Source organism: Pyxicephalus adspersus, chromosome 9, assembly GCF_032062135.1.
Source record: "Pyxicephalus adspersus chromosome 9, UCB_Pads_2.0, whole genome shotgun sequence".
Classification (NCBI taxonomy): Eukaryota; Metazoa; Chordata; class Amphibia; order Anura; family Pyxicephalidae; genus Pyxicephalus; species Pyxicephalus adspersus.
This window is the reverse complement of record NC_092866.1, coordinates 45,841,030-45,867,868: the sequence shown is the minus strand read 5'-3', so window position 1 is coordinate 45,867,868 and position 26,839 is coordinate 45,841,030. Positions and strand designations below refer to the sequence as shown.

The window sequence follows — 26,839 nt, the reverse complement described above, 5'->3', positions numbered from 1 at the left end:
TTGTTTTTATCGCATACGAAGTATAAAGTTGAGCTTTTATTATTTGCCAGTATAAACAGGGTAGGTATAGTTTTACTGCTTGGGGAATTAAAAAAAAAAAAAACATTTATTCAGGAGGGTAACAAGCAGTGTGTGTAGTGGTATAAGTCCCCGCAGCCAAACATAAAATCTAGTTTATGATCTGGATACACATATATGGAGAGGATACACTTTCATAAGTGAAGCTGGGTGATCCAGCAAATGTGGAATGGATCTGGCCAAGGATTCAAAACATGTGCAAACAAACAGCAAATGATTTTAAGAAATCCATTCCATGTTATCGGAATAACCCAATTTCACTGATGAAAGTGTATCCTCCCCATCCTGGGAGAGCTTGATTAAATTAAGTCCATTGTATTTCAAAGGGTGGTGGAAATTGCTACAACCAAAGGCGAACAAGCCTGATACTTACCTCTAAAATAGAACTAAACCGGCCGTACTCGCATGTCCCTCTTCCATCCTAGGACAGCACCAGGATCTTCTTCCCCTTCTCTTCCTGAAAATGGGCTAGATTAACCTAACTCCCATGCAGGGGCACAGGTTTAAATTGATTCCCGGAACACTCTAAGGAAGCCATGATTGCTGGGTATTCCTGGCAACAAATATTTGACAGCTAGACAGCAATCAGGCGGGTAAGAATAGGTAATGCAGAAGGAACATTGCCTGTCCCTTCCTGCCTGATCGACATTTGTTTAAAGTGTGACTTTAGTTAGCCAAAAACTTTTAAGAAAAGCAAGTATGACAATACCCGGAAGGACTGTATATAAAACAAGAGCATCATCAGACTTTGTACCATGTTTCCCGGGTTTTTAGTTGCATCTGCACTTTTGTTTTATCAAAGCTGCCCATTATGTAATACACTGGCTTCATCAAGTAAAATTGAGAAGGCTCCCATAAGTGTTTTAGGAATGCTATAAAAAGGCTTAGGCATCATTGTTATACCTTAAGCCTATTATAAATTGGCAAGTTCAGTAGGTTCCTTAATCTTAGTTGAGAACACTGTGTGCCTGTAAGACTATAGATAAATCCACCGTCACTGTTAGAAATGGTTTATATTCCCATATAAAGATTTAATTCACATGTTTTTTACTTACAATATTTCATGCTAACAAATACAAATTACTTAGTATTGATAATAGGATTAAAGCTTATAATTACCCAACAGTAACATTTTAGCTATGGTGGACAATGACAGTTCAGTGCATGCTAACTGCTGATCTGTCCCTTGTTCAGAGCCGCGAATTCTACTCCTAATCTAGAAATTATTGTCATAGAAAGTCCCATGCTATATTATAGTAGTTGTCTTTGCATATGTTAGAGCTCATTCTTTGCTTTTTTTTTATTTATAGGGGAGTGGTAAGTAAGGATGGCAGAAGCCCACCAGGCCGTTGCGTTGCAGTTTACAGTAACTCCAGATGGCATTGACCTACGGTTAAGTCATGAAGCTCTGCGACAGATCTATCTCTCTGGCCTTCACTCCTGGAAGAAGAAGTTCATTAGATTTAAGGTAACAAAAGATTATGTATTCAGTGATACTTTCAATTTATAAGTAATTTGGTGCTTGCTTTTCATTAGTGAAATTTGTCACAGATGCACTAAACGTGTTGCCCGAATACTGTGTATGTAAATGTTTGTGTGATGCAAATTCAGTTGTTCCAATAGCAACCAATGAGCTTAGGTTTCATTTTGGGTCTGCCAATAGAAACCTTGATTTCCTGAACCGAAATCCCAACTGCACTTTGGTACTGGTGCCAGGGGACCTGGTGTGGACCTAAAATGTAGTTGGTATATCAAGGCTTCCATTGCAAATGTATTTATATACTGTTTTTTTCTCTTTGTTTCTTTTCATAACTAGCATCCTAATTTCATCCAATCAAAAAATGTTTAATTGGTAATACGCACACTATAATATCAATATTTCTTCCATAGAATGGAATCCTCACCGGTGTCTTCCCATCAAGCCCTACCAGCTGGTTAGTTGTGGTAGTGGGTGTAACATCAGCATCAATGTATACCAAAGTGGACCCTTCACTAGGATTAATAGAGAAAATTAACCAAGCACTATCTACAACGTAAGTAAATAAATGATATCACATTTCTTTGGTAAAAAGGAAAAGGTATAAGGAAGTAGGACTGTGTCTTGAATCTGGGCTTGCAGCCAAGACAGACACGTGTGAAAGAACAGTAATAGTTTTTGAAGCAACTAACATTACTGTTGTGGTTCTCAGACATTACACTGCAGTACAGAAAGTCAATGCAGCTTTTTACAATAATGATAATAAGTAGATTCTTTCATCTTAAAGCAGAACGCTCCCAGGTAATGGCATGGTCTGAAGGAGTGCATCATCATGCCAGTCTAAGCTCAGAATAGCCCTGCACTGAACTTTAGGTGCAGGGGATGTTTTATTAAAAAACGTAGAAATTCAACTGTGAGGCTTCTTTAGGAAAGCTAAAACAAAGGTGAAACTGTTGATTATAGCAGTGGTTGCCAACCTTTTAGACCTCAAGGACTGCTAAATCCACGTACTGCGGAGCGCGCATGCGTGGGGAGCGGTGTCACTCAAAGGGGAAGAAACTTATCACGCCAGAACCTGCCCACTCCCTGCATCTGCGATGGGAGAGTGGGCGGGTTGAGTGTTATACGGGGGACATGGTCCACGGCTCAAGCCGGTGCGCCCCCCCCAACGCCACCACCACCAGCGGGATCCTTTTCCTTACCCCGCTGGGAGTGCGCCCCGGACAGAGCCACAGACCACCAGTTAGTGACTGCTGGATTATACAACCACTCGTGAATGTGTGTGAAATACTTCAACTTCACTTTTGCTTTATAGTTCTTTCATCCATTTTTAAGTAGCACATAGTGCAGTGTTAATCTACAACAACTAAATGTATCAACTATTACAGGCAACAGGCTTTATAATCCAGGTTTTTACAAACCTACCTGGTATAATTTAGCATGCTTTATTCAGTAATAGTGATAGCCATGCTTGAGTTGCAAAACTAGAAACTGTTTTACATGGCCCACCTGAAATAGACTATAGGTTATGGTGATCACAGACCCTAATGGTTTTATATTATAATTTCTGCATGCTGTCTTCATTGTTCTGGTCCAGCCATAGAGAATAACTGTGCATTGGCATCTGGAGTGGCTATAATTTTCAAGGCTGGATCAGTACAGTCTCATAAATTTCCCAAGACTAGAAATGGACATAATTAACACCATGGCCTGGATGGGCAGCAACACTAGAACCTTTTTTGTCTGTATATGATATCTGGCACATTGCTTAGGAGGGCTGAGGAAAACAAAATTCTTTGCTCTCCATGTATTGTCAGTGGACAACTTTAGGACACTTCTGATTTGTTGGGGAACTGACCCAAAAACACATAAAAGCATTAATGGCTATGCTGAGCTGTTGTGAGCCTATATTAGAACTAATTAACATGCTGCAGTAATAAGTAGGCATATTAATAAATCGTCCCTTGTACAGCAGTTTCCTCAATGTAGTCTTACTACATATAATATGTTTTCCTGGTTACAGATCATATTTTTTTTTTAATAATGGGGTATATAATGTTAACCAAAAGCTTTTCAGACATCATTTCTGTACAGTTTTATGTGTATATGTGTATGCATTCCTTAAATTTCCATTTTGATTCAACTTGTTGTTTACCACGTTTGGTTTTCCAACAGTGGATACATGACCAGTCAAACATCGAACATTGTCAGTGGTGTGATCTTTGGCACTGGACTATGGGTGGCTCTCTTTACCACCATGCGCTACTCCCTGAAGATGCTCTTGTCTTACAAAGGATGGATGTTTGAGGAACATGGAAAACTTTCCACTACTACTAGGTTATGGATGGTGAGTCGAACCAGTAAAATTTAGTTCTGATTGTTATACCTTGCATACAGTCCTTTTTGTATCATTCTGCATCAAAAATGAATTTGAAAGAGTATAGTAATCATTATGTATTTGTATAGTGCTGACATATTAGGTGGCCATTTACAGAATTTATACTTATGTCACAATCTGTGCCTGAGAAGAGCTTACAATCTAATGTCCCTACTGGTCATAGTCTATTGTCCTAATCATAGTCTGGGGTCAGATTTTGCGGGAAGCATATTTACCTACAAGTATGTTTTTGAGATGTGGGAGGAAACCAAAGTGCCCCGAGGAAAATGCACACAAGCTAGCTAGCTTTGTCTTTGACAAATATAATCATGAAATATAATATATCCTATAATTTTTATCAGTTGCGAGAAAGAAACTTGATTTATTAATCTAGTTCCTCTATCTACTCGTTTAAAGTTGAAATATGGGAAATTTTTTCAAGCCGGGTGGTAAGAAATTGTAGGCAGGTGGCAGCCCCTGTATTGTGACCGAACTCTTCAGTAACCATTCAAAAACAGCCGAGTGGTCACAGAAAAATGCCGGGTGGTGCGCCTGGCTAAAAGGGGCTAGGGAGAACACTGTTACCTAATAGAGTAGCCTTGTGTGTTATTACTTTGAATCTTTGTTTCGTGTATGTATCTCTTCCAGAGATGCAGTAATCTAGCATAAAAACAAAAATGCTTCACTCTACCTTCATTCAAGAGTCCCGTTTAAAAAAATAGTCATTGATGCCCTCTGTTTTTCAAGTTGACTGGTCTTGTATCCGCCTCCTGTAGCTCTGTGCAAGCACTATGGTTGGTAAACCTGCTGGGTCCCATCCACCCTTGCGCTCTCTGTAAAGGCATTAAACACACACAAAGTTGATTTACATCCCTTTTATTCTGTTAAGAAATACATTTAAATGAAAGTGTTTTGTCTTTAAATAGCTCTGTCTGGTATAATAGAAAGCATTTCACCTTGGCATTTAAAAAGTAAAACAGTTTTAAGTTTTTCTGACTAGGAACCTTTTAAGTCTATGACTATTTTGTTGTTTGCATTGCAAAATTTCAAAGCTCAGAGTAGGTGAAAATTTTGATTGTAGCTTTTGCAATGCAATAGACCACGAACAAGGGAGCAGACGTGAAAATAGTGATCTGTTTACTTGAACTCCCATAATTCCCTATTTACAAAGTTGCTCCAACTGCATCTTATCTGCAGAATGCATGAACATGCATGAGAAACCGCATTATTGTTGAAGTCGGCAAATACTATCAGATGCCAGTACTCTCCCAACAACAAACCATAATATATTTACCAGACTATTCCTTCTTTTATTATGGTGCAAAGACCAATGAAGTGCAATAATGTATTACAACCAGAAGTTTTGTTTGGCTGTCTCCATCTTGCCGCTGTTTGGAGGGCAGAGGTCAATTATCTTTTGTTTGCCTTTATTGATAATAATACAATGACCTGGCAGTTCATGAGGTCTTATGGGGTGAAGTTGCAATGTGTGGTTCTTGATTAATATGTGTCATTGTACCTGAAAATAACCTCTTTGCTTTGGCTTTTCAGGGAATGGTCAAGTTGTTTTCTGGCCGGAAGCCTATGCTGTACAGTTTCCAGACTTGTCTTCCTCGCCTCCCAGTGCCAGCTGTTAAAGACACAGTCAAAAGGGTAGGTTGTACACTACTTATAGCACATTTGACCATATCAGCATTTGCTCATTGTTTTCAAATACATATATGCTTTTGTTTTCAAATGACTTCCAAAATATTTTTCTGTTAGGGATATAACATGCATCATGCTTTAAAATAATACATACAAAGGTAATGGAACACCACAAACATGATCAATTGATTTAAAACTTACTGTTTGCCATGCTGACAGCTTGATTCCTTCTTTTTAATAAACTGTATAATTACAGTATATTTAAAGTCTGGCCCAGTACTTTTAGCTGTTGGATGCTAAAAGAAGTCAAAAACCCCTAAAATTATACTGCTTGATCCTCAAGTAACAAAGTGCATGTATCTACAATCAGAAAGACGTTGTACCTGTTTAAATAGCATGGGAGGTGTGCCAGGATATAGTGTTTGCGGTGCAAGAAGAACATTGGTTACTACAGTTTTTTCAACACAGACTTTCTGGATCAATATACCTTGGACTGACCAATTAGAGTAACAACAGAAATGCTTGGTGCAAACCAAAGACAGCATTTCAGGGGAACCACCAACTGTGAAGCATGGTGGTGGAAATGTTATGGTCTACGGCTTCTTTGCTACTTCAGGACATGGCGGCTTGCAGTCCTTAAAGTGGAACTAAACTTTCAGTTATTTTTTTAAAAAATGTGTGATCATGCAGGGCTTTGTTGCATAAGACAGAAGAGACAGGGATTGTCTCTTTTGCCCCAAGCATTCTTACCTGCCTGATCACTATTTCATCTGTCAACATGCATTGCGCTGCACATGCGCAACTCATCGTTGGTTGCCAAGATACATGGCACATCCCAGCTGCCCTTGCAGGTCCTGGGGCTAAATGAATTCTCTCCCACCTATGCAAGAGTTACATCATCCAATCGAGGCCCAAGATGGGAATGAGTAAGAGAAGAAGATGACGGCGGTCATGATGGAATAGGGAAGGGTGGGTACAAGTTGGGTTTAGTGCTGCTTTACATCAACTATAAATTCTGTATTGTACTAAAGTGTTCTTGAATAGATTGTGTAGACATTTGTTTGAAAGGTAAATTGAAAATACACCCGTCAACATAATTATCCATGGCACACTAACAAATCCACCAAAGAATGTCTAGAAATGGAGGGTTATAGAGTGGCCTTTTTAAAGCACTGGTTGTGGGGTGGAGAATAGTATAGGTTAAAGGTAATGGAAAGAAATCCACAGACATCTTGTAATTGAATGAATGAATGTGCAAACATTTCATGAAGTTGATGTCGGAGTGAAGCGGTCAGTTATTAACAAAATGTCATTTCTGCTAATCCATTTCTGGAGCCGAGTGTGTACTTTTTACACTTTACATCATTGCACTTATAATAAATAATTTATATTTAGTAATAATGATTAAAAACTAATATACTTTAAATGGGAAACAGAAAGGTAATTATATTTTTTTCTGTAAATTTGTAGGAACTTCTGGTAGTAGGGTAAGTCTTTAAATCACTGACACCATGCTGTTATTATTGTAGAAGGCTTCTAACATGCTGATCTACATGCTCCAACCATGCTTCAGTTTTGAATATCGGCTTGTGGCTTCAGTTCCAAAATCTTACCAATGCTTTCAAATGTGTTTGAGTAGGAAATCTTTACAGATAATAACATAGTGCGTCCTAATGTAATGGCTGCAAATTTGGTATTTGGCTGATACTTTTTCTGTAGTTGGGGAGATTTTCCATTTTCAAATTTGGCAATGCAAGGAAAGACAAAGGCTGATATTTTGGAGAAGAATAATCTCAGTGAATGAATTCATACAGGAAGTATTAAAGTAGAACTGCGCTATCTTATTAGAAAGTACATCATTTTTAACAAAGTGGCATGAACATACCTAGTTCAAAAACGTATTTATAAAAGAAAAATTTTATTACCATATTAAAAAATGCTGGTTTAAAGAATGTAATTTACTTTTTCCTTTTTAACTTGAAAACTCCTTCAGTCTATCCACATGGTGCTCCCATGGGCAGTCCTAAAGCTTGAACTGACTGCTAATTATAAGAATTTAGAATCGTTTTACAAGCTGTTTTTGGATAACTTTAAAACGCTGTAAAGTAGGTGATATACAATATGCATTTAGATAAACAGCATTTATTATGCACATTGTTAATGATTATAGCATATACTGACTTAAATGCACATAGGTGCCTGGGTTTGTATTTTCCTAACCTTACTAATTGGTATTATGGCTTTTCTAAATTACTAAGATTTTTAGCTCTTGGTTGCTGCATTAAAACAAAAAGTTATACAGTTGGACTGGTTTATTGTGCAACCTGCATTGAATTTACCATTTGCATTGCATTGTGTTTATATTTTTTTTTTTTATTGTAAGGAAGTAATAAACCATGTTTTCAGTCTGTGTATGGTTTAACTAGATTGTCCGCCTGATTTGCTGTCTGTGTATCATTGCAGACATTTCTCTTTTCTTTACTGGGGATACGACGTGAAATGGGAGGCAATCCACTTCTGCATAACTGACCCCAACACAGTTATACCCATTGCAATATTTGCCTTTTCCTTCTGTGATAAAATACATATAGGCCCTTGGATATCTAAGTGTTTGAGTTAGTACCTGTTTATTTATCCTATAGCAGCCAGATTAAATGTTTTTTCTAACTGTCTGATCAGTTGTTCTGAGGCATTCTTATTTATAAGGAACAAATATCTAAGAATTAAAACACTCTTTACATACAGGCAAATTGTTTTTACTTCAAATCTTATGAAATGATTGCAATTTAGGTAACCTCAAAGAACATCTACTGCCAACAGATTGAGACCAACAGATTTTCCTTTATTTGATCATGCATGAGCAGATCAGACGAGTTAGTAAATATCAATTGGAAGTACAAATGTTGTGCAATGTCTACAAAGCATCAATCTTTAATGAGGAGGCCAATCCTGTGTACAGTCTTCTAAACAATGAATAAACCAGTTAGAACATTGATTGGATGGATCAGCCAAGTGATCACTTGGCAGCAAATCTGCTTTTTATGTACCAGATATTTATTACTGAATCAAGCAATAGATTGTGCCTGCAATGGATTTGGTTTGTGCAGAATGGCAGAATGGCCCCTATTATTATTAGCTATCCTTCATTTAATAACATTTTTTTCTTTTAGTACTTGGAATCTGTCAGGCCCCTCATGGATGATCAAAAGTTTAAGAGAATGGAAGGTCTTGCTGAAGATTTTGCAATTAACCTCGGACCAAGACTTCAGTGGTACTTGAAACTGAAATCATGGTGGGCCACAAACTATGTAAGTGCTTTGCTAACAGTCTTTCTGTGTATTTGATAATAAGAAGATTTTTGCTAAACCAGATATGAAAAAGCTAAATGTAGTTTCTTCAGGGGCACAGGTCTGTGTCATCCAGGAACAGACCTGCCATGTCAAATTCTTTAACATCATTACTATAAAATGTAATGGGATCTCGTTGTAATATCCTTACAGATTGTAGATTATATTATAATTTTGTTAGGTCTTGGAACATCTTGCAGGAATGTCTCTAACAGATAAATTAGGTTACAAGGCTACTAAAACCGCACTATTATTTTTTGTACAGAAAACTCCCAAGGATCTTAGGTTTAAGATCCCTGTAACCCTCTTTTAGTAGCATTTTTTGGGAACCTTAATCCGTAACCCCAACAATCCCTGTTATTCGGCCCCTACCTGTAACTCTTACACCTGCTTTACTCACAGCTCTCTCTTTATAACCCCAAGCATCCTTGTTACTATAATCCTCCCTGAACCCCATCCATGACCTGTTTCCTACACAGGGCTTTTCTTATTGCTCCTAAAACCAGAGTGGCAAAGGAGGTTTTGTGTAAGTTCAGGAACAAGCTTCCGCATTGTCACCTCCTGTGGGGGAAGCTGTTTATGACAGGAACTGAAGCATTAGAACTGCTACTTCAAAAAGGTTTTTTTATGAGGGTGGCCAGTTACTTGCAAAGAGGTCATGTGACAACACAAAGGCTTCCAGGGATTTTGACTATAACAATAAGGACTGGGATACTTAAGCTGCGTACACACGTGCAAAAATTACAATATTTGCAATATTTAACAACTAACGACCGTTCGTCTGAAAATCGTTAACAAAAAGGTGCACAACGACACCAATGAACGAGGATTGTTACCGGAAATGACCGTCCCGGCTATCGTTCACTAATAGATCGTTCGCTATCTATTGTGTGTACAGTCGTGTGTACATTATTGGTGGATTATATTTGATTGATCGTATTGTTACAGCATGTACAGAATTGTTCACAATACGATCGTTCAAAATAATCATGCATATTCGTTAGTCGTTCGATATTGCACGTGTGTACCTAGCTTTAGGGACAGTTTGGGCCAAAAGAGGAGAGGTCTAGGAAGGAGTCAGGAACCTGAAGACAGTTATCAATGGGATTCTTTAGAGAAAATATTGTTACGTTATTATTATCTGTCTCACCTAGAGTGAACTTTTGTTTTATTCTTTGTATTAGACATTACTCAACATTATTTTTACATATATGTGTGTAGAAGAATTTTATTATTAATTTATTGCTTTTATTATTTTTTATGCATGGAGTTTCCTATACATTGACCTTTCATGAGCTATTCAGGTTTCTAGCTGTCAGACCCCTCTGACCCCTCTGTAAGGGAGAAGAATTTTAACCAAAGTGCAGAGGTGACATTAGAAATTTAATAGACCCCTGACGTCTCCTTAAAGACAATTTGTCACCTTTACTATGCCATCAAATATAGGGAGCTTGTCATTTTCCTTGTGCTAGCAATACAGATAGGTTTAAAAAAAAAAAAAGTATAGCATTTTTTAACCCCATGTACACACAAACACACACATCACGATTTGGTGGGTCAACACCCTTTTGAGGGTTGATTTATTAAATTTATATTTATTTGCATAACCTAATCTTTTAAATTTTTTAACAAATTAGGGATATTGTTTTGTTTGTCCACACTAAACTTAATTACTATTAGGAATATTTGTATTAGTTTGTATTATTGTTATTTTTCTTGTTAAATTTTCCCTTAGGTTTATTGGTTTGAAAATAAATAAAGAAAGAATAAAGAAAACTCATGTTATCTAAATCTATGGGTTCTCTTGCAAGCAATATTGTGGAGTTTTAAAAATGTTTTTATATAGAACTAAATGTACATTTTTACAATTAGTGCAAAAGGTAAATAAAAAGGCAACAACAGCGAATTGTTCAGATTTCATTAAATTTTGTCACTGTACTGTTTTTTTTTCCTACCTCTTAATAGGTGAGTGACTGGTGGGAAGAGTACATCTACCTCAGAGGCCGTGGACCAATCATGGTCAACAGCAATTACTATGCAATGGTAAGTTTGAAGGGATTGAAAACATTTGCTAACAAATAGCAAATGATGTTTAAGAAATCCATTCCAGGTTTGCTGGATCACACAGGTTCACTGATAAGCCCCACTGAGCTCTTTGTTCGCTGAGTGAGCAGGTCATGTAACTGTTTTTCAAATGAGCCCTAAGATGTCTACATGTCTGACTTTTTTTTGCATCTCTTCAAAAAAAAAAAAAAGATTGATTTCACTTTTTAGTGTAGCATATAGAACCATACACATTATTCTTTTTCGCCCTTGGAACTGCTAGTTTATAGCACAGGTACATCCCAGTATTTTAGAACCATATAATTCCAATTCTCCACGTCGGTTTTAGACGTGTTGTCCAAAAGCAGTGTAGTATATGGAAACCATAACCATAAATGAGCAGGATTTTTACTGTTTATTGACAAGGTTTTACGTCCAGATAAGCTATAAGGAGATACTTCTAAAAGAAAAAAACTTTCTAGTAAACCAGTCCAAACTACAACAGATCCTTTTTAAAACAAAAGGTGTCTGCTTTTTTATCACAAATCCAAAATATTAGAGATTAATATTTACTACCCCTGTCTGTGATTTACCATGCCAGCTTGGTAGAGTACAGGTGGCTATTATGTTCCTTGTCTTCAACAAGGAAAACAATAAGCAGCACAATAGTGACATCACTAAACTTCATTACATAATTCACCAAGACTAGAAGTGAGAGGAAATGTTTTCTTAGATTTCACACTGCAGATATACAGGAACGAGGATGAAAAGTCACACATACCTCAACACCTTCATAATCCAGGAAATGCACTGTTTGTTCTTTTTTTATTTAGTTAGTTATTTTTTTTTAGAAGAAATTCTACATTTTAAGGGTATTATTAAAGTCTTAATAACATTTTTAAACTTTCTCTATAGCTTACCACATATTCTCTTTTTGAATTCAGTTCCAATTTGAGGATTTCTTATATTCATTGGTAGGAATTAATACTATAAAAATGAAACCTATTATAGAAAGTAAAGCATTAAAATCTCCCAGTAGGAAACTTGTCACTCTACTTCGCCCAGTAATATTTAGCCAGTGTGTAAAAGAAACCATTTTGTGACCTTTGTGACTAGAGTTGACCATACAACCCATGAAATTCCTAGATTTTTGCCTGTGGATAATTTTTCCAATTTCAGGTAAATTTACTTTTGTGTAAACTTTTATTTTTAATTTTTAACTTATTTTATCTTTCTTTGTATCTCCCTTATCTCATGTTCCGTACTAATAACTAGAAAATTGTATTAACTGTTTCCAATATAAAGTTCAAACTTCAATAAAACGACTGTGCAATTAGAACACTAAATTACAGACTTTTTTTATTACCCCCTAACATAATTTGCCCTTTTCACCATGAATAATATTCCCATGAATTGACATTTGGTGCCATGGGCCATTTACATTATCAAATGGCCTTTGCTAGTAAGAAGACACTGCTATCTATAATAGTTATCAGTGACTAGTAGCAGAGAGATTCATTCCTGCAATTGTAGCTTAAAATAAACCTGTCCTTTGTCTGTGTAGGGCATACAAACTCTTTGTTACCTCTCCTGGCTTTGTTTGCTTTTGCCGATAGCATACACTCACCTACCCTTTGTTCTGCCACTTTATTCATACCATGCTAGGAGGGGCAGGTGACATGGTATTACTCCAGGCGCAGGATCAAAGTGGCCCCTGGTCCTCACCAGGGCATCCTGCAAGGCCATTGGCCACCGGACTATCTTGCTGTAAGGACGTCACCAGGTCGTGGCCCCAGGCTCTCCCCATCAGGGGTGAAGGGGTCAGATGGCTTCAGTGTAGGAATGGCTATAAAACATGACACAGAATGTAAAGGCAAGGAAGTTAAACAGGTTGAAGTCAGGGCATGCAGCAGACAAGGCATGATCAGGTAACCGGCCAAGATCAGACGGAGAGTTGATGGCAAACCGAAGTAGATCAAAATCCAGAAAAGCAGAACCAAGAACACACTACAGAATACACGCTGAGGATTCAGCAATCTGAGCCTGGAACTGGGAGGATATAATGGGGGTAGCAGCCAATAGCAGGACTGGATTGAATTCAGGAAACAATTTGCTCATCTCAATGCTCAATCTGCAGGTCACTCTCTCAAATCCCTTTCAGCTGTGTGAAATGAAAGCCCCATGTGAGCTTTGGGTTGCAGGATTCATGGTTCATATTGGATTATGGCCTCCATGTGTGTCTGTGCTAATTTGTTACAGTGCTGTCACATACCCAGAAGTACAGAGTATATTCAGCAGTCCAAGTGCTGAATTGTGTGATCGGACTGCAAAGGAAATGATGTATGTATGGCTCTGCTACATGGTGAGGTGTTACCAGGTTGAGAATACATACAATTTTCTGCTTGTGATAGCAGGTTTAAGCAAGTCCCAGTCACCCCTGGCAACCCCATATTTTTTGGGTTTCTTTAAAACATTGTGCTATCACAATTGGTGAGATCCACCTTTCTACTTGTACCGGAGATCATAACTGAAATAGAAAGTGAGGGGAAATCTTAGTACAAGGGTTGGGAAGTAATCGCCTAACCAACAGGTGAATTGTTATTGCATTGCAAATGAAAATTTCACCAGATGGCAAACAAATAACTTGGAATGGTTCTATCCAAAACTACCAAAATAGCTTTGCCTATACATACAATTTAGGGTAATAAATTACCAAAAGTCAGGAAAATTGCAGCAGTAGAAGCTTACGTACTGTGTCTTTCAGTACAGTTTTTGTACAAGTAATGCAATTATATTCTTTCTATAGTCACATTTGTGACTAAAATATAACAAAATGCCTTTATTTTTTACCAGGATTACTTATATGTGTTGCCAACCCACATTCAAGCTGCAAGAGCTGGCAATGCCATCCATTCCATTTTGCTCTATCGAAGAAAACTGGACAGAGAAGAGATTAAACCGGTATGTATTGTACTATCCGTACTACTGATTGATGTTTTCTGAAAAATATAGCTTCATCTTATAATGCAGTTCTGTGTTGGATTTGGCATACAACCATCCTTAGTCTCTGAGCACCAAGTTGTATCGGCTGCACTTGGCTGTTTGTGGTCGAATGATGCCACAGCTTGTTGGCCTGTGAGGCATCAGAAACCAAAACACAATGCCTATTATTTGTCCCTATAACTGTTTTTAAATTCATAATCCATATACTTTTGTATGTATAAAGTGTATGTATGTAGTTTTTAAATCCTCAAGCTTTCTTAGGCACCATTTTTAAAGTAAATATATAAAAGCATGGGCACAACCTGATGATATCATAATGCTATCCATAGGCATTCCTTCTTAACTAGCTGCTGTTAGTGTCAATGACACTATGAATGACTAGGAAAAAACCCACTAAAGTCTATCTGGACTACACATCCTGTATGATTGTATCTGGATGTATCACATTCTATTTGTCAAACAACCCCCATTTCTAGAATCAGGACACAAGTTGTTAAAGAAGAGGTAGCGCTGATTTTTTTTTTTTTTTTTGTGAAATTCCAGTTTTAAGCATTTCTGATGCTTACATTAAGTAGAAATAAGTTACTTAAGATAAAGGATAGATTTTGAGTTATGGTTATCATATTTACCCCCACTCTACCCATGCTTTCCCTTCTCATTTGTTCACCTTCTATATGGTGAAATTTGATTCTATACTATGTTGCTATAGGTGACATTGTGTCTGTACACTAGTAATGTATGTTTTTATATTTTTGAAAATGTATATAAAAAATGTTATACAAAAAGAGGTAGATGATAGGCTAATAAAGTTCAGAGATTCTACTGACCAGTGTAAAAAAAACACAATTCTTTGTCTTTTAACTGTTTCCTAAATTCCTAATCAAGTGCTTAACACAGAATTTTTGTTTTTTAAGCTGGGTGGGAGGAAATTGTAGGTGGGTGGCAGCACCTGTATTGTGACCCAACTTATCAGTAACCACTCAAAAACAGCCAGGTGGTTACTGAAAAGTGCTGGGTGGTGCGCCCAGCTAAAAAGTATCCATATACTTTTGTATGTTGGTGATTACACCCGCAATATTTCAGGGATCCTTATTACAAGTTGATTACTCTGTTTATATTAAAACATCCACTTGGCTCTACCGAGATAACAACTAATTATTTCGAGGTAGAGGTGGGGGACCAAAAATATTACATGTTCACTTCCAAACAGAATGGGGCACACTTTAGTTCTTTCATTTTAGTCTTTCATTTATTTATTGTAATGCCCAAGGGGAGATCCCATTTTTCCTTCAGTATTGCTGTAAAAAAAAGTCTTGTTCAACTTTTTAGATAATCAACTTTCATTGACTACTCTTTGGAGGACACAAGCACTGAATAAAGTACATTGCCTTGTCTTGTTTCTACCCTTAACATTTTTCTAAAATTCTATTTACAATCCCTGCGGCACATTATTTCATATGCGGTATAGATTCTGCTGTTGGGATCCACTGTTCCACTATGTTCATCTCAGTGGGAAAGAATGTTTAATACTTCCCGAATACCTGGAGAAGAAACAGGTAAGAGCAGCCAGTGGTAGTAGAAGCAGTCCCCCCTCTAGCTGATAAATATTAACTGTGAGATTCCTTACCATTCACATCTGCTTGGATATTCACTTCCAAGGATTACATTCAATATGATTAGGTGGAAACAATACAAAGTACATTATTGCAAAAAAAAACAAATTGGCTTTCATTTACAAGAAACCATTACAGTACTCCAAGGAAGTTAAGAAGAAGTTAAAATATCTCAAATGTACTATTTTCTTTTTTTATTGTATTCGGTATAAAAAATAAAATGAATTACTAATTGAAGATGGACTAGTTTTATTCACAAATTTTAATGATATATTATGTAATTACTATTATATATTTATATTTACTATTTTTGAATTATATTATAAATTTTAAAAGGCAATTTGTATGGTATCTCACAGTTAATATTTCACATTGATGCCATTCCCTCCTTTAAATGGCTGCTTGGCTCTGACTCTCCTTATTTTGTGTTTTCATTGTAGGTTTATTTGGGTCCTCTCGTTTTGTTTTGTATTGATTTTGTTTTTATATTACTTTATGCTTGTTTGACAATACTTTATTTTCCATATCCTCCCCTTATTTTGTCTCATCCTTTGTTTCCTTTCAGCTTATGATTAGTAATATCATACCAATGTGTTCCTACCAGTATGAACGAATGTTCAATACTAGCCGTATACCTGGTGTTGAGACAGGTACAGCTTTGCTCCTGTCTTTTATGTTGTCAGTCATCTAAATCTTACTGCATGTGCAGCAGTAACCGAACGTTAACACGCACATGGCAACATAGCACTTAACTTTTGTATGTTTTTGTCATTGTTTTTTGTTGCATTGCTTTAAAGCGAAAAGCAGAAACCTAACATTACAAGTGTGAACCATTTACAAACTGCTGAACTATATACTAAGTTGTACACACATGAAAATCGGCTAAAAACTACTCTGGGAGTAGTTTTTTTAAGCTGAACCCAGCATAACAAGTTGTATTTACTTTATTCTTTGAAAGCCACAAAGTATATACAATAAGTCTGTTCTGTGTTCATCAAGTGTCATTGAAAACCTAAATTATATCTCGTAAAGGTAGCAATGCAATCATCAATAGGGAGCCCATAGCCTGTTAGAAAAAAAGGTTTTGAGATGATACCCAGCAAGGTCTATGATTGTCTTCCTGCTGAAAGCGTTAGTGAAGGAGAAAAGACCAGTCACTGTGCACAAGAAGAGAGAGCAGAATTGACTAATGTTTATTGCACAAAACACCTAGTGCAGGAGTTGCTTCTTGCTGGTTCACTGCACAGATTTTGAAAAAAATTCACATCCAACACACACTACAAAAAACTCATCCATGAGTTATCACAAAGACATAAGACGGAGTGGCATGAAAGCGACCTTGCAGATTTTCTTTAAAATAGATAGAACTGCTCATTGAACCCTGTGGTGAGCATATGTGTCAGCTCAGATAGATCTGAAGTATGTACACTGACTGCTTTTTTTCTAAAATCAGTGAGCCCATTTAGTAGTACCAACTCAGTTCTTTCAGCATTAATAGCACTGTATTTATTGCAGAGTTTACAAGCCCTCATTTATTATTAATATTACACAGTATATAGCGATTACATATTATGCAGCACTTTGCAAAGTCCATATTCATGTCACTAGCTGTCCCTAAAGGTGCTCACAATCTAATGTCCTTACCTTAGCCATATGTCTTTAATACACAGGGAGATTATACAAACTCTTTGCAGATAGAGCCCTTCCCGAGATTCGAACCTGGAAACTCCTAAACCTTTCCTTCTGCTTTTATTTTTGTGCTAGGGCAGGAATCAATTTAGGAATCAATAGCTAATAATCAGGACAGGTGAATTATTCTTTTGAAAAAAAAATGTAGGTTTCTGTTGTACAGAAGGGTTGGGAGCATGCAGGTATATCAAAATGGCAATCATACCCAGCCAGATAAGGCCACATGCCATATTGTAGAAGAGAAATCAGTGCAATGGTTCAGAGGATCACACCATGTGCAGGTAGCCTCACTCACTAGGTCAGTGTTTTTCAACCTTTTTTGAGCCACGGCACATTTTTTACATTGGAAAAATCCTGCCGCACACCACAAATCAAACATGTTTCAAAATGACACTCTGTAGCTAATTCTCTTGTCTCTATGAAAAAAATAAACAAGGCAATTAAGCTACCTACTGCCACCCACTGACATGGAATAGTATTACATTACTCTGGCAGTCACTACACCACAGACACCCGACAGTGGTAATTGGATAATTTCCTACGGTACACCTAAAGATCTGTCACGGCACACTAGTGTGCTGTGGCACAGTGGTTGAAAATCACTGCACTAGGTAATGAAGAAAAGTTACTGAATGCATACTTATTTTTTGTTATTACACATAAGTGTACAGCCTTTTTTAAATATAAAATATATCACATTATTTAAATTCAAAATATACCATATAATTAGAATTGTTTTGCCCCTGATAGTCTGTTAATCGGTTTATTGTGGGTCATTCAAATTAACTTAACTTATAGATACATCTAAGGACAGTTTCAGACCTTTTTTAATATTGAGTGATACTACACCGCTCACAGTGGCTGGCTCCTTGCCGAATGGTCACTTGTGCCACATTACAGCACATAACACCCACTGCTGGCATCAGTGAGCAAGTACTAATATTGTCTCAATGCGGTAGTAGTAAATATCCTGCAACCTCATGGCCATTGTGAACACAGCTTTAGGCTATGTACACACGTCAGATGATTCTTGTCTCAGTCAGAAGCTTTGTAAATGGATCACTCCGTAAACAAGCTTTATAATAACAATATAACATTTATTAAGTATGTATTTAAATTGCCACCCAATGCTTTTTGCATATTTTTATCACCTAAATGTTTATCACACCAGTCTATTTTTGCACCCAAGAGCACTTAATATCTCGTCTATTTGCTTGAACTAATCTTTTCACTAACCTGATACTGTTTTACAGTCAGCAGTTTGAGAATATTGCAAATTCTGACTGTAAAACTGCAACTTTGCTAATGAGCTGTCAGCTTCCTGCTTTTTGTTTATGTTGTGTGGTGCATGGGTTCCTATTTTATAAATTTTTGTGAATTATTAATCATCTACTGCTAAAAATTACCGTTTGGTAAATTTGCAACTGCCGTATTAAGCAATGGTCTAAAAATATGTATTAAATACTTGTCTTTTTGTTGTTATTCTCTCAGTGGCCATTGTACTGGCCATTGCTGTAGCCATTACAACGCAAAATGATGGTGTAACGCTCTGCTAATGAAATCCCCTTAATGCTAATGCAGAGTAAATGGATAATTGCAGATTTTAGAAGTTAATGTGATACCTTTTAATATGGTCTTGTGTGAGGAAGCAAACACTCAGATTAGTGATGGGTAAATATAACATTGGGGGGTGAATGTGAGATAGAAAAACCAAATAGGTAATCTAGCCTGTCAGTGACCACACAAGGTTGTTAGACTTTTAAACGAGATATTCTCTAATTATACCATGTTCTGTTCAGCTAACTGTAGAAGAAGAAAAAAAACATTGGTATATAGCATGGCTACTGTCTGCTTTGGTATTAGGAGATTTGTAGGTATTAAAAATCAAATATAATTTTTTCCATATGAAAAGTAAGATTTACTAAAAAGATAATTGTTAACTTGATAATATGCAAACAGTCCTGCTGGAATTGATAGATAATATTATTAATAAGCCATAGTTGCGCTTCAAGAAAAAAAAATAGTATTCTGGACTCCCTCTAATGCTAATCTCATAACCAAAGGCCTAAACTTGGTTATGTGTTATATTCTGGGTTATATTGCTATACTTATGGCTTTTGCCTGTTGTTATATAATCAGCACTGTATGGCTTTTTAAACAGGAAAGGTTAAGTACCTGTATACTTGAAATAAAGTCAACCTCAAGTATAAGAAAAAAAAAAAAGCACTTTATCATGGATAAGATATGAAATAATTTTGTTGTACTGTAGTTCTACTATAATTGCATAGCAGATGGGAACTAGGATGTGGAAGGGTAGAGAGCTCGGGTAGTTGAAAAGGTTACTGCTTGCCATTCAGTCCCACGTCGTCCCGGCATCCGTCTTTGTGCTGGTGCTCCGGGTGCCGCCATCTTCGCCTCTTCTTTCTATGTCACCCGACCCAGGCACGAGACCGGGTGACGTAGGTTGGAAAAAAACTTGCCTATCTCACTGCGCATGTGTGAGATCTGCAATTTTTTTTTCTCCTTTCATGAAAAGGCTCCTTCTGCACATGCCCAAAAATCTCGGGCTTGCGCAGAAGGAGCACCCAAGAGCCTCCCAGGATGCGTGACATAGGTATTCCAGGAGGCTTTGCGCTCCCATTCATTCTCGACTGCCCAATATAAAAAAAACACAGAATTTTTGCCTTACATAAAGGGATTGTCCAGCCTTTAATGTAAAGTGAAATTTCTGCATTTAAGTACGCTTTAAGCAGGTGAGCCAGATATTCTGCTATCGTAAATGTAACTGGGTGAGAGGATCAGACAGAAACTAAAAGGAGGAGATGTATGCAAGAAGACCGAATGTGAAAGCAGTGGTCTAAAAAGAGTGGAGCACCCAAATATAATTCTCACTAACTTTGCCATGAAAATAGTACTAAATGCATCTGGCTTTATTTCAAGTATATACATAAAAGTTTTTAATTTGTTCCTTTTTGTATACCAGCAAGACTGCTAATATATCTTCAAGTTAAAATTAGATTACATGTTTGCTTAATTTAGGGTCTCTGATTTTAAATTGCTAAGAAATGCAAATAGGTAATTGAAAGGAAATCAAAGCAAACTTCACTGTGTTGGCTCTAGACTTTGGAGCCTTATTATTTTCTTGGGCACTTCTTGCCTCAGTCACCCTTCTTCATACAGAAAAATATCAATCTACTAAAATATACTACAATAAAATGTAAGGTTTGTAACGTCCCTGAGTTGCATAGAAAAACACATGACAGAATGTTGAAGAGCAGGCAACCATAGTAGGCAACAGATGGACCTATGTTATACCCAAAGCAGAATTCAGTTAGTAAATTTAGATTTTAAAGACAGAATTGTGTTGCATACATATTACAATTTCTTCAAGCAGCACTATAGTAACATAAACCAGCCTCGAAGGTAGTATAGTGTCAACCCAAACATCCAATGATATCCAAAAGAATTCAGTTTTTGTAGGAAGGGAAGTTGGAAAGATAGATTATTGTTTGTTCTAACTGTAAGCGTCTGATCATTGTAGATACCATTCAGCATGTAAAGGACAGCAAGCACATTGTTGTCTACCACAAGGGACGCTACTTTAAAGTGTGGCTGTATCATGATGGACGCCTGCTGAAGCCCAGAGAAATTGAACAGCAAATGCAAAGAATCCTGGATGACCAATCTCAACCCCAGGCTGGAGAGGAGAAACTGGCTGCCCTAACTGCTGGGGACAGGTAAGCAGGCCCATATCCTTGTTTGGTCTGCCTGTTACACCTGCCAGGAAGTCTACTATTGGGTCCTGATTAGGAATGCTCGAGAATGCCTCTGGCATTTTAGCAAAACTTTCCTTGAACTTCCGAAGGGTCCGCGAAATTTCGGCGTACCGATTTAGCGCACCCATCTAAAGTTCCAGGAAATCAGTACAGGAGTACTTCTAGGGCTGCATTCATTCATGCAGCCCTGGGAATCCTCCTGTGTGTGATTCCCGGGCACTAGAGGTTAATTAGACAAGTCTCCCCATTCAAAATCTCTAGTGCTTTCTGATTGGCTGAGGAAAATCAAATCCAAGCCAATTAGAGAGCACGAGATGTTTTGAATAGGGAGATTTGTTCCCATTTAACCTCTAGTGCCAGGAATCTCACACTGAGCTATCAAGGAATGCAGCCATGGGTGCATTCATTGATCTGCACATCGGGCAATTTTATCTCGATCTGCGAAGCTACAGCGGCTGTTTTCGCTTACAAATTTGGTAAGTGAGAACGGCCGAATTTGCCGCGAGATCGAGTTTTAAAATCTCACTCGCTCTTACCTAGTCCTGATGATATATTGTGCCTTAAACTACAGACATAAGTAAATGTACTTAGTGTAGACTTTATAAAACTATCATTTTTAAAGCGTGATTATAGTAAATATATAACTTTTCTTTATATTGCAAACCCATCATGTCCCTTTACACCCAATAAAATTCTTTATTAAGCTGACAGCCAAGGACTTATTTTAAAGGAGCAAATAACATACTGCAAGTCCAGCATTTATCTGCAAGGTCATTTGTATGATATTTATAAACTGCACCACCTAAAGATAGTAACGTTACCCTTTAGCATTTGTCTTCTCTTACGTGGCAGACCCTGGTATTTTCAGTATTAAAATCAGATTGGACTGGACATTAACTACAGCCCTGTCTCTGGTAATAGCTGCAAATCTGGTAATGTCTTCAATTACTGGGAGCATTGCTGGCATATGTAAGTCAGATCACAACAAAACTTTAAAGGTGAACATTCCTGAATTCCTTTACAGTTTTATATTAGGTCTCTGGCCTTGCACTTGTTGGTAAATAAAAAAAAAAAAGTTGAAGATGTTTGATATTTTAATGTTTCTATTTTAGTTGTTATGCTTGGTATTTTTTCTATTGAATCTTTTTTATTTTTTATGTTCTTTGTTTTTTAGTAAAAAAAAAAAAATAGACTACAGTAACCTAGCAGACATTCAGATTTCACTCCAGTTACACCAGTGCATATTATGTTCTGATTATTTACAGTGGGTCTCTGCCTTTATGAATAAAAATGGAAGGAAGTTGGCTATACTTTTTTCCATCTCCTGCAATGGAAATTAAAAAACCTAATAAACTATATGCCAGTTGGTTCATCTATGATAAGTACTGCTGTAGACCAATATGAATTTTTCATTCCTGTGATAGACCAAGTTCCTTTTTTGTGTATAATACAGGGTACCTTGGGCTAATGCTCGTAAAACCTACTTCTCAAATGGAAAGAACAAGCAGAGCCTGGATGCTGTTGAGAAAGCTGCTTTCTTCGTAACCCTGGATGACACTGCACAGGGATACGACAAAGATGACCCTGTGACATCTCTTGACAACTATGCCAAGTCTCTCTTACATGGGAAATGCTATGACAGGTATTCTTTCTGAATGATCTTTGTATATGGGGCCTTTTTCTATTTTTATGAATGCATTGTCAAGATCCAAAACTCCACCCTTTACTACATCCTCTAGGCACAAGGCCCTGTTCTTAGATCACATATCTGGCGGAGAATTGCCAGCAGTGAGCACAGAATTCACTGTAGGAACTTCAGCATTTACACCATCCAGTAGGAAAGACCAAAATAGATACTGTAATGCAGCAGTACTGTAATTACAGTACTGTAATGCAGCCAGTAGTTTGAAATGAAATATATTATAGCACCGCCTAATATGTTGGTGCTGAATATAAATACAAAATATATATACAGTATAATATCAATAAATGCGTTTAGAGGTTTACTTTTCTTTGCTAAGCAGTTGACCTCTTTGAGCGACCTCTTCCACTAAAAGTATATCCTTCTAATATACACTGTAATATTAGGAGGGGTTACTACTAAAATTAAAGGAGTCACGGTATTCAGCACTATTCAGAATGTACAATTCATTTTAGTTGGACGTGACCACTAAAACATGTCACAGTTCTCCCTTTGGTATGGTTTTATTTAGAGATCAAATTCCCAACCTAAACCTTAAAGTAATCCCGTGCTTCCATGCAGAAAAAAGCCAACAGGGTCACTTTAATTTCCCCCCTTCAGGATGGACAAATATTATTCACTCTTGTAACCCATAGCCCTGAATCAGAAATTAGCAGCTAGCTTGAAGCTACTGTGGATTCTAAGGCCTCCTGCTTGCTTTTTGCTCACATTTTCTATTTCTTTTTTTTTTCCTTTTTCTAGGTGGTTTGATAAAACAATTAGTTTTATTGTGTTCAAGAATGGAAATATGGGCATGAACTGCGAACATTCCTGGGCTGATGCTCCAATTCTGGGCCACCTCTGGGAGGTAAATGGTTTTAAACTATTCATCGCCATTCTGTTCAACAGCATTGTACAGTTTTATGGTCAGATTAATAGCAGTGTTCATTTTGCTTTCATATGTTAATTTCAATCAAAGCCTTTTTTATGAACTATGTTGTTTCTTTCACCTTTTACCAGTACACTATGGCAACTGATAAACTTGAACTGGGATACCAAGAGGATGGACATTGTAAAGGGGAGACTAATCCTAGCATCCCACCACCATCCAGACTGCAATGGGATATTCCTGAAGAGGTAAAATCCACAAAACAGCAAATAATATTTTTTTGTTAATGATTTTGAAATATAACTATTTATATTCCTTGAAAGAATAAATAGATCAATTCTTTTACATGCATATATTTTGTTCAGATCCTCTTTTTTTCTTTCTAGTAATTTTGTATATTTCAAGTAATTTGTACCCTTCAGGCATAATTTTAGATTGTATATTCAACCTTTTAGTACTGAATACCTATTTTATTATGTATTTGCTGCTTTTGGTATGTACTTGTGTGAAGACATTTTTTTTCCTACACATACATGGGGTCAGTGCACTGATATAACACGGCTCAGAGAAAAACAACAATTCAGGAAAACAGATTCAGATTTTAGACAAATCTAAGTAACTGAAATACAATCAAATCAGCTGAAATCACACTGCATTTGGCCAATTCTTGGGTCTGATGCCTAAAGGCAAAGTAGAGACAGTTTTATTGTAAGAGAAACTAACAGCTAGGTAATATAGATGACAATTGCATTTGCTTTTTTTTTTGTAGCTGCTGCTGTTAGCCTGCCCAAACATATCCAAATTCTTCCCAGTGTGATTCCCTATGTGGAGGGACAGATATAACTGTTGCATGTGTTTGCTTTTACGCATAAAGTGTTTCCCTGCGCTATGGACTCTAAAATTCTTCTTTTAGAAAAGTAAGCATGTAATAAATCCTATATGCATCACTTTACATAGCAGGTAAATGACAAAAAATCTGTTCCTGTAGTGCAGCTTTTAATAACCGCCTGGGGACCCCTATTGCACAATTTTTTAGTGTACATTTGAGACAGTATATGTTTACTCAATGCAGCATCAGGGCTAACCGTATGCTAACGTTGTGTCTCCTATTTCTTTGTTTCAGTGCCAAACTGTAATTGAGAGTTCCATGACTGTTGCCAAAACTCTTGCAGATGATGTTGATTTTCACTCATTCCCTTTTGATGCTTTTGGCAAAGGGGTCATCAAGAAAACCCGAACAAGCCCAGATGCCTTTGTCCAGTTGGCTCTTCAGCTGGCACATTTTAGGGTAAGTTGTAATAAAATTGATTAGACGGCTAGGTCTTAAAAATTCTTCTGTTCCAGACTAACTGTGCTCATTATTAAGAATAATATGTTCCTAGATTTTATCATTATTCATAACTGTAAAGTTTTATTTGAAAGCTCATCTCTGTGCATTACTGAGGTTATTTCAGTTTTGTCTGACAAATACATCAATTCACTTGTCATGTCTTTTACTTTTTGTTCAATGCAGGACAAGGGAAAGTTCTGTCTGACCTATGAGGCCTCCATGACCAGGTTATACAGGGAAGGCAGGACTGAAACTGTGCGTTCCTGTACTAACGAGTCCAGTGCATTTGTTTTGGCCATGGCAGATCCCAAACAAAATGTAAGTATTTAAGATCCTTTAAGGTTTAATCTATGATATGCCATGATATAGGATAATCATATTTACAACAAAAAAAAAAGATCAATCTTGTATCATTAAAACGTCTTTTATCTCCTCTTGTCAAATAACTTTGCCTAGGCAGGGATGATGCCATTAGTCTGCTGAAGAAAGATGGAAATATTTCCTCAGTATCCCCACGCCCAGTGATTAGATTACACCACTGTTACTTTGTAGGATGTTGCAAACTGAGAGGCTGCTCAAGGTGGTGATCTTTGATCAGTTTTAGTCATTTGTGAATGCACAGACACCACCGTGTCATCCCTGATCCAACAGAATCTTGGTTCAAGAAGTAGCTACTGGCCCTGAATGACGCCTTATTTAGGAAAGTGCCATTATTTTTGCTGATTAAGGCATAGTTAAGAGTTATGGAATCACTATGGGAATTAATATTTACATTGCATAACTTGCATGAAATAATATATCTGATGCTAGGCCAACTTAGCAATGGCTTCCGCACAAGCAATCAGAATTTTCAGTCTGGTCTCACAAAGTTTTTGTACATTGTTCTCTCCAAACTAAATCACATTGAGTTATTGTTATCCCTGCATAGGCTACCAGATAAGAGACAGGCTCTATGTTAAACTGCTATTGCAAAAATGTTTTAATCCGTTTAGTGGCTCCAATCCTTCAATCTTGCATAATATTATTTGACTTTTTAAATACCAGTACTGTTGTGTTTCTTGCTGTGGCACACCTGTATACTGACGATCAAAGAATTTAAATATTCTTTTTTTTTTTTTGCAGAGTGAAACCCTAGTTAAGTTATTCAAGACAGCAGCAGAGAAGCACCAACAGATGTACCGCCTGGCCATGACAGGAGCTGGAATTGATCGTCATCTTTTCTGCCTCTATGTGGTTTCCAAATACCTGGGGGTTGATTCTCCTTTCCTTAAAGAAGTAAGAGACAAATCTTCCGATCAGCCTTTTTTTATCAGCATGGAATAAATCACTATTGTCTGAAACGTGTGAACGAGTCAAAGGAAACGTTAAAGCTAGGCTCCAAGCAAGACAATACTTAGAATAAATATATAGGAAATGATCTATGAAAACTAAAAATTAAAGAAGTCTTGCTTCCCCTTCCTTTTTTACAATTGGTGCTGTTATCAAATGCAGTGATGACATGAGAAAGCATGGACATCACTCCCTATGTTATGTGATAGTGTTCAAAGGGAGCATTGTCCAAGGAGGACAGGTAACATGCATCCCCATACCCAGAAATGTCCAGGTATTCTTGCTGCAAATCTGGTACAGATAAGGGGATTATAAGGGGGTCTGGGGATGCCCTTTGCTGAGATACTGCCACTGGACTGGACAAGGTAAAAATGTCTCTTTTTAAAAAAAAATCCTAATGTCTAACTTAACACTAACACATTTGCTTGAAGCTACCCTTTTTATACTTACCCAAAACATTGAATTTAAAGAGGAAGTACATTCAAACCTCACCTAAAACTAAAAAAATACACTTACCTTCAGTCCCGCAGAGCAGTCGATCGGTCCGGAGGTCTCTTCCA

At 37.1% G+C, this 26,839-nt stretch overlaps 1 protein-coding gene across 2 annotated transcripts in view; it reads left to right on the top strand.

Moving 5' to 3' along the window:
• The window catches only part of CPT1A (carnitine palmitoyltransferase 1A), a 48,220-nt gene that overhangs the window by 10,169 nt on the left and 11,212 nt on the right, over positions 1-26,839 (top strand). The window contains exons 2-16 of one of the 2 annotated variants that reach the window (XM_072421811.1): positions 1,389-1,546; positions 1,969-2,111; positions 3,731-3,902; positions 5,484-5,585; positions 8,750-8,887; positions 10,892-10,969; positions 13,823-13,930; positions 16,151-16,235; positions 20,816-21,011; positions 22,504-22,692; positions 23,494-23,599; positions 23,752-23,868; positions 24,744-24,908; positions 25,134-25,268; positions 26,073-26,225. In XM_072421811.1, the coding sequence (XP_072277912.1) occupies positions 1,406-1,546; positions 1,969-2,111; positions 3,731-3,902; positions 5,484-5,585; positions 8,750-8,887; positions 10,892-10,969; positions 13,823-13,930; positions 16,151-16,235; positions 20,816-21,011; positions 22,504-22,692; positions 23,494-23,599; positions 23,752-23,868; positions 24,744-24,908; positions 25,134-25,268; positions 26,073-26,225 (2,028 nt within the window). In that variant the 5' untranslated portion in view covers positions 1,389-1,405. Of the gene's footprint in view, positions 1-1,388; positions 1,547-1,968; positions 2,112-3,730; positions 3,903-5,483; positions 5,586-8,749; positions 8,888-10,891; positions 10,970-13,822; positions 13,931-15,440; positions 15,529-16,150; positions 16,236-20,815; positions 21,012-22,503; positions 22,693-23,493; positions 23,600-23,751; positions 23,869-24,743; positions 24,909-25,133; positions 25,269-26,072; positions 26,226-26,839 lie in introns of both variants that reach the window. The other variant, XM_072421809.1, reaches the window with a different exon arrangement.